Below are 12905 nucleotides of genomic sequence, written 5' to 3'. Positions count from 1 at the left end.
TCGGGAAAGCGCAGGATGGGAGCTTCAAGTAGCATTTTCTTTAACGTGTCAAAACTGTGTTGTTCTTTTTGTGTCCATAAACCTTTTAAAGATTTGGCATTGCGAAGTCGGTCTAAAGGTGCCATAACTTCAGAGACTTTTGGTAGGTAAGAGCGCATGTAATTGATAGTACCACAGAAGGCAGCTATAGCTTTGCCAGTTGTAGGTGTAGGGATATTTTGGATGTTGCATACTTTGCGTTTATCCAGTGATACACCTTCGGTGGATACACAGTGGCCAAGTAAGTAGACACAACGTTGTGCATATACGGCTTTGTCATGATTGATGCGGAAATTTACCTCAGTTAATTTGTCAATTACTGCGGCGACATGGATAGCATGTTCTTCTATGCTGTTTGAGAAGATAATGACGTCATCAATGAACGCACGAACGAAGGGCATCTCTCTAAGAAGAACTGTTAAACAACGAGTAAATACCGAAGAAAGATGACGTAATCCATAGCAAGCTCCTCGGAACTGATATTGGATGTGTCCTTCAATTGTGAAAGCAGTTCGTTCTCGATGTGGTTCATAGAGAGGTAAAGAAGTGAAAGCAGATTTTACATCGAGGCAGGTAGTAACGACGGTGCGATTTGAATTACCGCTGTTGTCATTGCCTTGGATGGCTGCAATAACATCACTTAATAAAGGAAGTGGATGTTGTTCACATTGTAATAAATGCTGGTTGATTAAGCGGACATCCATACAGATTCTACGCTTGTTTGTATCATATGCACCTGTAACAGGATCTTTCTTTGGTGCTAGTGTGATGGGACTATTCCATGCTGTGCCAGCAGGTGCAGGTTCAATAATGCCCTCATCTAACCAGGTTTTGATCTGATCGTCAATTAAATCCTTGAAAGCAATTGGTAATGGGTACTGACGTCGATGGCAAACGATACCTTCTGGAACGTCAAGACGGACCACTGCTTCAGGCATTGTACATAACGCGCGCTTAGGAATTTGTGCATTGCGATCAAGAGAAGGTTGGATAGCTTGTAAAAACTGTTTCCTTTGTTCTTCTGTGCCATATGGCGAATTATTAGGTTCGGGTAAATCAATAATTTGTTTCTCATTGTTTGGTGTCAGTGGCTCCCATGATGTGGCTAAACCAGTAATACCAATTCCGAGTTTAAACATCAAATCCAGACCAATGGTGACTGGTGTTGTTCCGGATAATTCCATGATGTAAAAATTGTGTTTGAATGTTTTCCCATTGTACTGTAGTTCAACATTTTCAAGTAAACCTAAAAGGTAGGCTGTTACATCCTTTGCTGCTAAAGTAATGGATATATTTTTTACTGCGTTTTTATTGACTTTAAGTACAGATGTTGACTCTATGTTGTGTAACCATGTAGGTGTGATAAAAGACTTGTTGGCGCCTGTGTCGACTAATCCGAAGATTTGCTTAGTCTGTACAGTGATAGGAACAATGAGTGAGTCAATGTCATCTGTTGCTTGCAGTGTGTTATTTATTTGTGTTGTGCGGTTGATGTAATTACCTGTAATATCCATTCCGTCCAATGAAATGTGATTAAGTGTTTCTTCATCCCGCTTTGATGGTGTAGTAGAAGAAGACGAGGAAGGAGACGAGGAAATGTGTACAGAGCGATTGCTCACCATTGTTGTCGACGTTCCTGACTTCTTTTTTCCTTTTGCATCAAAATATTCTTGGCAGCGATGCCCTAAGACATATGGAACTTTTTTACAATAACGACATAGGTTGTCTGAACCTGTTGATTGCCGGTTATTGCGGACTTGTTGTTGTACTGCTTCCCGCTGGCGCTGGAGAACGTGGCAATCCGTCGCCGAGTGATTTCCTTTTGGATGGACAGGACAATCACCGTAATGACGAGGACGGCGAGAAGCTGGTGCTGGCGATGAGGAGGACGAAGACAGGTGTTCATTACCCATGCGACGTTTCTTTCCTGGTGCATGGATGCTCGCATAACTACCGTTGTCTTGAAACTTGTCAACGAATTCACCCAATGTAGAAATTATGAGTTGCACGACCTCAGTGACTTCAGATGGCCAATCTACACCATACTGTCTAGCTAGTACTGGGTAGATCTTTTCGCGGATCGAAGGTGGCAACGACGAAATGAAATCGAACGTCAAGTCACGACCGCTGGCTCTTCCTGCCTCGTGTGCTAATGACATCCATCGTTCGGCATAGACACGGATCGCTTCATTGGCTTGGGGACGAGCGACAAAAAGCTCATGGCGTTTGAGATACGTGTGGAATGGATTGCCGTATTCCTTCTTGATTTCGGTACAGGCTTGTTTCCATTTTAATTGACGGTCACCGACATCTCGGCGGAACCAAGTCATTTGGTTATCATCCAGACATAACCAGAAAAGACGTTCCCAATTGCCATCAAGGTCAATGCTATGGCTGCGCAATTGGATTTCGAAGGCGGAAATAAAGGCAGAGACGGAATTGTGCACTGGCTTCGTCGGATCTCGGACAGGGCCTCCTTGTACTTGTAGTATCGGTGGGTTTTTTTGGGACCACGCAGCTTGCCTTTCGATCTTCGAACTGTTCAGACATGCTGAGTGCTTGCTGAGTAGCTTGGTAGATGTTGAATGCATCAAGTGCTTCTTTGTGTGCCTGTTTTAGCTGGGATAGGTCATCCGGTGAAGCATCTTGCGCCTGCAAATATTCTTCGGTGGCTTTTGCTAAGCGTGCCTTGAGGACAGCTCCCATGTTAGACGGTGTCAGCTTCCTTTGTTCCAGGTAGGTACTCGGTGTAATTATGTTCCTGGCCATGGTTTCAGTACTAGTTTCAGTGCTAGTTTCAGTGCCATTTTTCGACGCCGATTCTGAGTCCACCATTTCAACATCGTTGCTTGAGACCTCGACCGTTCCTGGAGTTACCACGTTGGCTTGATCAACGGTTTCGTTAATGTTTGTAGCTTGGTTGTTATCGGAGGACATGATGTAGGATATAAGGAAAAAACAAGGTTTTCAAAGATAAAAATGTGATGATAGAGCTTTAATAAAGATAATAAGGGACAAGATTAAGTATCTTTGAGATGATGTTTTATTTCAACAAAAGATAAAGCTCTTTTATATTCTAGCTATTAAGACGGCGATATCAATTCATCCGACTAATGGATAAACTATGTGATAGAGGATGGATCAAGGACGTATCAGAACTTCTATTGAAGTCGCTATGTTAATCGGGCACATCTTTGAAACCGGCGTTAGCTGATGTAATGGCTGAGGTACCTGTTGATAGGTTCATTGTCCTGTTCACGTAAGGTGGATCATCTGAGTGAGAGATTTTATTCAATAGTGTTTAGCCGAAATGCCGTAGTGTTCATACGTGTGTGCTATAATGTTTAACCGAATATCTTATTGTTGATATCTTAAGCAGTGTATTAATGTGGTTCACCACATATATAATCTGTTTTGTATACAAAACTAGTAGAAAATAAACAAATTGTTCATTTTCATACAAATAAATTAGGTCACAAGTTGCTCCAACTTGCGACACGACTCTTTGTGTTACTTTCTCTAGAGAAAGTAGCTAGTTAGAAATCTCCATAAAAAATTTTAATTTTCGGAACTGGCAGATTTCCAATAGGATAATAGATTCTCTATCATCTCCCATTTAAATAATCATATTCTTGTTATTGATGAATCCTCTAAATAAAAAACATATTATATGTGAATTAAAGAAAAAAACGGCATAGTGTACCCCTTATTGGAAGATATCAAAAGTTTAATTTTAAATAATATTGTTAAATTCAGTTAAATTTTTATTTAAATTTAAGTAAAAACAATTACCTAAGTTGATTTTTTTATTTCTTTTTCTTTTATTTATTTCTTTATTTTTTATTTAGAATCATTAATAAAAATTCTATTCTCCTTTTCCTGAATTTTATTCATTATATTTAATTCATTCTTTCTAATAACTTTATTTCTATCAAGCATTTTAGTTGGAATATGATCTAGATTATGTTTAGTACATATAAATTTATCCTTATTTCTATTTTTGGTTTTATTTTTGCAGAAGAAATTAACTTTGTTTTTTCCTTTATTATGTTTATATGTACAAAAATTAATATTTAAATTCTGATAAATAAAAAAATCAGAAGAAAATAATTTATCTATTTTTTTTCTATCTTTTTAGTTACAAAATAAATTACTTTAATATCTATATAAAAATCTAATTCTATTTTTAGATGTTCTATTGGAGAACAAACAATATCTATAAATTTTGTTATAAATAACAAATTTATGATATTTTATTATTCTGTCAAGTTAGGCTGCGTCCAAGTATTACTTGCCTAAAGGAGGGATTTACTCACTACCGTTGCACCACTTAGAGTGTTTTTTCTCAAACATAATGATTGAAATTAATTCTAGTGGTTGAGAATTTTATAAGGTTTGAGAATTTTATAAGGTTTGAGGATTTGTTTTTTTATTTAATAAATAAAATAATATAATTATTTATAATTTATTTAAAATGATACTATTTATAGTTTTTTATATATTTATAATTTCACTAACACCATAATACTAAGGGTTACCCTCCATTAAATCATTTTTTAAATTAATCTTCAAATTATTTTGATTAAATGGCAAAACAGTGTTAAGATAAACTATTGTATATATCTATTTTATTTATATAGAAAAATTCAAATTTTGGTTTTCTAATTTTTATTTTTTCGATTTTCTAAAATTCTGGCAATAATAAATTCCAATGATACCAACCTTTATAGCAACAAACCGATTAGTCCTCCCAATAGCCATGGCATGATGATACACTGATTTCTGATTACATACAAGTGCCAGATGGCTGCTACTTCGAAAGTCGAAATCTGGGGATGAAAGCTTTCTCTTCTTGTTAGGAATGCCATCTTCGGTTTGGTATACAGTAGCCACGCCTCGAACATCATGGTGTGCTTTCATGTGCCTTGATAAATTACCAACATGATTATATTTGGATTGGTAAGCAGCAATAGGACAATTGAAGAAACCAGAGATTAATGGGAAAGAGATTTGGACTGCAGAAAAAAATAAGAACATTGTGTTGAGGCATAGGGAACATTGTTCGCTTACAGTCGCTAAGAGTAATGCGTGCTTTGTAATATGGTCACGTCCTCTGTGAGTGGAAAGGGCAGAGGCGTTTTCAAAGGAGGAGTTGCACAATGTGCAAGAATAACCCAAAACCTGTCACACATTTTCCTACACCAAGTTGGTCCCTGTCAAAGTTGCATCAATGGTGGCATGGGAATCATCATGAGATGTCGAGGATTCAGCAGGGTAAGCCGTCATAGTAACAGGTTCAACTTTGTTCCAAAGTAACAAAATCAATGAAAAAAAAACAACAAAAAAACGAGATTTGAGCGCTGGACTGAAAAAAAAAACAAATGGGATACTGAGCACCAGCCAAATTGGCAGCAACTAGGATACTGAAAAAAATGTCACACGACATCATTTTCAAAGGCAAGCGACATTGTTTTTGAAAACACGACTTCCATTCCTGAAAATGCGAAATTGATGTTGATTGGCCAGCGGCATTGATTTTGACTGATCAGCGACATCAATTTTGATTGGATGCGACATTGCATGTTGGAAACACTGTACACTGAGGTTCATATGTTTCATAACCTTATTTTTGGCCTCAGCTTGTCATAAAACATATAAGCTCCACGCTCTCGATTATTTCGTGCGACATGTCATCGTATCAATTTTGACAAGACCAAGCTCATTTAGAGCCTTGCTCTTTTTGAAATGATGCTATAATGTTGGCTGTGTCTAACACTCAAATGTAGCAAGGGGTAGGCTCACACACAAATCTTTGCGTAATACTATACGCCACATTATCTATCATATCTGTACCTGTATAAACGCAAGATTTGTAGGCTGGCAAAGCAACGCGTAGGTCCCTTGTATGAATTTCGCATGGCCAAAGCGTTTTACGTACGTAAATTCTATATTAAAGCTGTCGACAATTTTTAGCATGTACAGTACATTATCCATTCATAGCTGGTGTACCAATGTATTAGTTTGATAGTAGTCATCACTCATCCCTAGTTTTCAAGCTGAATTACAGAACCATAACATCCATTACTCTTCATGAATCAATCAATATGTATAAGAAGAACACTTGCTTCTAATTATTTGATCAGTATTAGCTCACATAAAACGAGCAAAAACAGGTTCAAATTTGTAGGATTATTAAGGACAATAACAAATATGTGTTGTGAAACTTATGATAATAACACATTATCTTCACAACTTGCTCTTTTTCTTCTTGGATTCCTCTATGTATGATTTATGTCTTAGTATCTTTTCAATCATAATATTCGTACCCCCCATCGCACACCATCCTTTGGATGAAACATACCAACAAAGCGTAAAATGCTTTCTAACGAATCTGGACTAGCCATTCGCTCAGCCAAGGCTTCCATCTCGACCTTATTGACGTTTTCAAGAAACTCGATATCGTTTCCACGAACCAAGCCCTTTGTCACCTTCATGGCTTCCACCGAGAACTTGGCAGTTTCTTCCGCAATAGCGAGAACCTGCTCACGGAAGTTTTCCTTGGGGAGTATCCGTGTGAGGAAGTTGCAGCTTTCCATTTCCTCAGCCGTGAAAACCTTGCCCAGCAACTACATGATCATATCGGAATAGCAAAAATATCCACGTTAATACCACATTTCCAATGTAAATTATATCCCGGTCTCCACAGTAACTTACGAGCATTTCATTAGCCTTGGCAGAGCCCATAATGCTAAAACATTCAAGAAATACATCGAATGAGTGTTGTTCTTATGTTTTAAAGACTAATTTCGACATACCGTGGGAATAGGACAGATGAGCAGCCCTCTGCACAGAAAGCTGCATGATAACGGCAACAAAGGTTAGCAAATAATCAGTAGTCATGCCAACGATGGTTTTTGCAGACAACGCATCCATACCTAGCTTCATGAAAGGGGTATTAAAAGTAGCATCGGGTACTGCATAGACTACATCACAAAGAGCCAATGTGGTGGTTCCAAATCCAATAGCAGGTCCTATTATCGTGTAAGTCGGTTAAAAGGTCGGTTAAATTTCCGGAAAACGATGGGTGCGCTGTATCAACACTCCCTCACCATTTGCTGGTGTAACTCACCATTGACTGCACCGATCAAAACCTTTGGAAAACGAATCATTTCCGAAACCACATTCCTTTAATAATCATAGACTCGTCGAGTCAATATCCGGTGGACAAAAAGAGCACTAGATCCAATCGTATGTATGGAAGGGTGTAAAGTTCTCTATTTAACTCTCTTACTTTGTAGTGTTGCGGCGTCTTTCCATTTCAGCAGGGAGATCGTCATCGTCAAAGTTTGGCATTTCAAGCTGTTGTCCCGAAGTATAGTATTTGCCACGACCTGTAAGAACAGTTACCTTGACATCGTCACATTGTGCAGCCCATTGGAAGGCAGTAAGCCAATCCTAAAAAAAGAAATGGAGAGAAAGGGTTAAATGCATTTCAGGGCACACATAGAAGCTGTCAAAAAAAATCTTCTTTGTACCCTGTATGCTTGAGGAGAGAGCGCATTGTATCGTTGCGGACGATTAAAGGCAATCTCGGCAACACCCGAAGGGAACAAAGTAATCTCGATCGTTTCAAGCTTTGGTACGGCGGTCATTTCAGAAAACATATAATTATGTAAAAGAGGAAGAACAATATGCAGTTTTCCTTGGCTCGCTTTCCCCTTATTACCCCAGCTTTTTCAACTATGCATGTGAAATTCGGTAAGCGGCGTTTGTCGCATGAGTTTTAACTTCACTTTTTGTAGCCAGTAGTATACATTTCTCTTTCAAGATCTTTTCGCAAAAACTCTTTGTTTTATAAGAAGCACATTATAGATGACGAATTGAGGGCCTCTTAGATGAGGTGGAGTTTTCAATATGATCATAGCCAGCTCATAATTAATACACTTCCTTTTTATGCAATAGCTCTTCAATGTTAAAAATTTGCTAGGACGTAATGCTGGATGTATCCTAAGTGTAATACTTTCAAATCAGGTTTGTTTGAGTGTCATACAATCAAACTGTAGCCCTTATATAATGAAAAGTGTCACTGTAGCTCTTATTCTCCGAATCAACAACATCATCGTTGGAAGTCGCTACGCCAGTTATAGAGGCACAGTTGCTTGCATCTCTGTAGACCATTCGAAGCAATGTGCCATCCGTTATCTTCTGCATAGTTTATTGAGTATTCTGCCTAATAGTTTTACTAAAAGAGCTACACGTACGACAGTAGTTATACGTTCTACGTGTCGTCGCGTATATATTTGAGAGATCTTCATCTTAGCGGGTTCGATAACCCCCTTTTCTGATATTACTGTGAGGCTATCTCTTTCAGTTCAATTAAGAGGTGAATAAGCGCACCGTTATCGCTTCGAGTTTCTTCATTGGCATCATTCAACAAAGTAAACCTTGTTTCCTTCCATCAATGTACAAACGATGGGCTTTTAGCTGCAGTATGGAAAGCACCGAAAGTATACATCCAGCTGGTACTTCCTGTCAAATCGTTATGTCATACTATGTTTCTTATTTGCTCTCTCCCGAATTAAGGGCTTTTCTCTCCATCTTTATCTCTCTAATGCCATGCAGCAAGACATAGTAGCTCGAAATGGAAGGAGGGAAACTTTAAATCAAAGGAGTCTGGTCGTTTTAAAACGACATCTTCCTCTTTCTGTCTTTCCTCTTTCTTGTTCTTTCTTTTTCCTTTCTTCAAAAATAAAATCTGCATAATAACATGTCTACCGAAGTCCATGGAAAAAACGCCTTTCAAAACAGAGGAAAGCATCATTCAGCTTCAAATACCAACACCACTAGCGCAGCAACGAGCAACGGTTCGACGGCAAAGCCAGCACGGTCCATGTCTTTGACGACCAGAGATAAACTTTTGGATATGGCACGAGAAGAATATGCACGACAATTATGCAAGTTTACCGAATCTCAAATGAAGAAACAACAGCGGATGACAACATCACCTTCAATGACGGGGATGGACAGAAAATCAAGCATCATGTCGTTTGATCGCAGCTGATCAATCAAACAAAATATGCTGCAGCCGCACGCGTGCTTTTGCCTGCGACATACCCTCAATGTATTTACAAGTGTTGCTGAAAGGGAGGGGAGCAGGATTGTTTCACGGGTTTTCTGATCGACGATCCATTGCAGCGCTTGTTCGATTATATGCATTAAGACTGTGTAGTTGCAATATTGCTACTTTATAAAATCCACCAATTATAATAACACGATACCTTTTCATATATTGCTCTAATTGATTATACCAGTGTCTTACTTTGATGCTTATAGTCCTATATTCTTATTTGTACGTAAGCAATGTGTATTTGTTTTCTGTCTTTGTTTGTTTTTGCTCCAGTGGCGCTGAGGTTGATGTTTTGCCGTCAAAAAGGTTTTTACGCTAGTGTAAGAGTTTGAAGTTCTTTGGGAACACCGATCGAACAAAGGTTCGTTGGTTTAGTTTGGTCGGAGTGTAAGATATGCCATCGTCGATTTCGTACAATCAGCGCCTACTGCTGTGATATGCTTGTCGTCGTACTTCTTGCTAGATGAATTGACATGGATGGCTCGTTGGGAGTTGACAACATCTCATGTAACTATTCTCTCTGAGTACCTGTATATTCTGTATATACACAAAGCTTTGCAGCTGTCATGATTCGTTGACGCAGCAAAATAATTTAAACGTTGTGGAACTCCAGGAGGGTTTGCTTGGTAAGCGGAAAGAGAATCCCTCATTCGATCTGAGCCCGATCGCTTGAGCCCCTCATTGCGAAAACTATCTCTCCGCTGCGGGGGATGATCCCTCTTTCTGTTCAATCAATGCAAGTGCATCGATAGTAGCAAGACACTTTGTGATCCTCAGCAAAAGAGCTTACTCTTAATAGGCCACGTTGCTCTATGATTTTTCAGTTGCTATGTACTTTTCTACTCGTCGCAACTGCAGGCTCTTGATGCACAGTGTAACGTTTGACGAAGCAGCATCAGCAATATGTAGCTCTCTTAAAAGCGAAGGGTTGTAATAATTCGAAGCCTGATATCTGTAATAAGTAAGTGACGAAGTCAAACATGCCACTAATTCTATTGCGGTTGCATAAGAGATTTTAAAGGTCTTCTAACCACATCAGGAACAATGTTTTCGGCCACTACTGTATTGCATCTTACACATCATATTCACCGTCAATGCTCATTAATTTTTGTGCTGTTACACTGATACAGGGTGACCAGATATACGTAAATCAACGGCTCCTAACAATTCTTTTGTATCCTGGATACGCATGTTCATGTTGTCGTTGTGGCTACCAAGGAATGTATCCTTGAAGGCAAGATTGTCAAAGTGAGGGCTGATGCCTCATTCCCTTAATTACATACCATCACAAAAGCAAGCACCGTATTATACAACATAAACAAGTGGCTAACCGATCATATACCTGACGATATTTCGTTCAATAGTTTATACAGATGTTCAATATGTCCCTGCCTTTTTGGAAAGTGGGTTTGGCTGTCTGAGTGAAGAAGGGACGGTAATGCACCACCTGACCCGTTCAAGGTACTCCCACTTTAATCTGCCACCTGTGAGCCTTGACATCATCTGTTGCGGAAATGCGAGAACTTCCCGTAGGCGTCAGCACTTGAGCAATTAAAATACGGCCACGTAGACCAAAATTTATTGCATGAACCATGTGAGAGCGACGACTTCTGTTGCATTTTTGCAGGCTTCCATCTTCCCAAACCCATTCATTTCGGCTCGTTTCACACGCCACAACTCCTTTTTCTTTCCATCCTTCGTTTTACTCAAGTTACACGGTTTCCTCTCTCTCTCTCTCTCTCTCTTTATTGCAACACATTCATCTTTTTTTCGTATAAATATCTCGGTACTAATCCTGAAAAGGAGGCAATAGTGTCACACACATCGCATCTGCTCGGCGCAATCGTATTGGCCATGCTGACCTATATCAACAGCTGGGCATCAAGTCAATAAAGGCGAGCAAGTCTTTTTATCAAACTTTGTGGCCAATTTGCTGCGTTGTTTCTGTTTATGTACAGTTGAAGTGAGCCCAAATTGACTCGGCTGCAACATCTCGTTGCAGCCGTGTTTATTGATCCAGAATGCGAATGAAATATATCTTACCGACAACGAGGATCTCCTTTGTTCGCAAACAAATAGGAAGCGTTAGGAGTAACATTTATTTCTTTCACGTTTATCAGAAAGATGTATTCTTGATAATATAGTGTTGAATGATAAAGGGGTTTAAATGATATAAAGAACAGTAGATAGTTTGAACGAGTATTCACATGATATAGAACTTGACTGTATAGTACATCATGTCAATTATTAATTACTCAACATGATGGTTTTCAAACCCATTCTTTCATTCTTCTCCCTCTGTCCCATTGATCATCTTCTACATCTCTCCCAACGAGTTCCATACAATAGGCAGCCTCAATTGTGATAACGCAATTTTTATGAATACAACAGACGCCAAACAAGCAGTGCATATCCAAGGTACAACCAAGTACACAGCTCCATTAATGATGTCCATCGTGTTATCCTACATACTAAAACTCGGAAAGAAAAAGAGATGAGCATTTGATATCATGACTATTCCATCAATTGTAATATTATTTTCTTTCTACTGGCCTATATATATATATATCGATACTGTAGAATTATTAAACAAAGAGAAGTGCTACGCGTACGAGTTTTTTTTCTTACGCGTACGAGTTTTTCTGAGCGGGTTTTTAAAGTGGTTGTGTTGTGAAACCTTGTATAGCCAATCCAATTGCCGGTCTTACACGTACGAGTTTTTTGCTAAAGGAACTGAACAGCATATGCGTACGAGTTTTTGTCTATCCATCAATCTTCCGTTTTTTTGAATGGCCTTCTCAAAATAAATAGCTATTGTCATACTTCTTGATGTACAAACTGCTCATTAAATGGGCGCAATGGATTTATTTACGCTGTTCTTTTCGAGATCTTACACGTCTGTTCTGCCACCATACAGTAATGGCATATATAAGTTTGCATTCGCTTCTTTTCTTTAAGTTCTTGGCCTTTTCCCCAATATTTGATGCCACACCAAGCGATATCAGGATTCTAATCAATCAAGCAATTCACTTGTTCATGTGGAGGAGTTTTCTACCGAGTCCATATAGTTAGCAATCATTTATAAAAAAAGAACTTTGGGCAGCGCTCTTTTACGCGTACGAGTTTTTTTTTATAGTGGTTCCACGCGTAAAACAGCCCTTTAACATAAGCTACTGTGATAAGAAGTCAGTGTTTATGTATAAAAAGGTAAAATCCAAGAGAAAATATAAGAGAATTAAAACGCTAATTCATGTGAGAGTAAATATAAGGTGGATAACAGTAATTGTGTCTGACAGAGAAAAATAGAAATGAAATGGAGGAGAGATAAACAAATGGGTTGTTACAACAAGAAAAAATCGGAAAAAAGGTAATGAAAGCTGTCAGATACTATTTATACGTTTCTGGAAATACATTGGAACCAAACTGTGCACTTTTCCACATGCGAAGTCGTGCATAAGATGTGAGATCTTCAACACCTTCTATCTGCATTAGATCCCATTCATTTAGATTTTTGCTCCTTCTACCTTCTTCCAGATCTTCAGCTATAAGTAAAATGGCTGTTTCTGGTGCAAGGATCATTTGGACGTAAGACATGTATGTAAGGCGCAATCTTTCAATGTTGTAGTCTTGGTCTTGTTATGAAGTAGGGAGCCAGTACTTATCCTCACTATTATTTCTACTTAATATGTTAGATCATAGTCTTTTTACATTTGAAACGCATATAGTACTCGAAATTACA

At 38.6% G+C, this 12905-nt stretch overlaps 2 protein-coding genes across 2 annotated transcripts; one reads left to right on the top strand and one right to left on the bottom strand.

Moving 5' to 3' along the window:
- Positions 1 to 6126: 6126 nt before the first annotated feature.
- BDB00DRAFT_853417 (ClpP/crotonase-like domain-containing protein) lies at positions 6127 to 7797 on the bottom strand. The gene is made up of 8 exons (XM_053125632.1): positions 7575 to 7797; positions 7331 to 7494; positions 7169 to 7224; positions 6975 to 7070; positions 6855 to 6894; positions 6754 to 6787; positions 6401 to 6665; positions 6127 to 6317 (listed from the first exon to the last, which is right to left on the bottom strand). The coding sequence occupies exons 1-8, from the start codon at positions 7701 to 7703 to the stop codon at positions 6286 to 6288; spliced, it is 816 nt and encodes a 271-aa protein (XP_052973830.1). The 5' UTR covers positions 7704 to 7797; the 3' UTR covers positions 6127 to 6285.
- Positions 7798 to 8747: 950 nt separating this feature from the next.
- Positions 8748 to 9338, top strand: BDB00DRAFT_853414 (uncharacterized protein). Its single transcript, XM_053125631.1, has one exon. It carries the CDS (start codon positions 8807 to 8809, stop codon positions 9098 to 9100), a length of 294 nt encoding a protein of 97 aa, XP_052973829.1. The 5' UTR covers positions 8748 to 8806; the 3' UTR covers positions 9101 to 9338.
- Positions 9339 to 12905: the final 3567 nt, after the last annotated feature.

The sequence above is a fragment of the Zychaea mexicana genome (assembly GCF_025766255.1).
Source record: "Zychaea mexicana strain RSA 1403 chromosome Unknown BDB00scaffold_135, whole genome shotgun sequence".
NCBI classification, from domain to species: domain Eukaryota; kingdom Fungi; phylum Mucoromycota; class Mucoromycetes; order Mucorales; family Lichtheimiaceae; genus Zychaea; species Zychaea mexicana.
The sequence above is the reverse complement of the archived record's forward strand: the minus strand, read 5'-3'. Positions and strand labels throughout refer to the sequence as shown.

Coding starts and splice junctions, on each gene's coding strand:
- BDB00DRAFT_853417 (XM_053125632.1), bottom strand. CDS start 7,703: ATGTTTTCTGAAATGACCGCCGTACCAAAGCTTGAAACGATCGAGATT. Junction 7,071..7,168: donor TTTGATCGGTGCAGTCAATG/GTGAGTTACACC, acceptor ACACGATAATAG/GACCTGCTATTGGATTTGGA. Junction 6,318..6,400: donor AAGCATTTTACGCTTTGTTG/GTATGTTTCATC, acceptor AATCATACATAG/AGGAATCCAAGAAGAAAAAG.
- BDB00DRAFT_853414 (XM_053125631.1), top strand. CDS start 8,807: ATGTCTACCGAAGTCCATGGAAAAAACGCCTTTCAAAACAGAGGAAAG.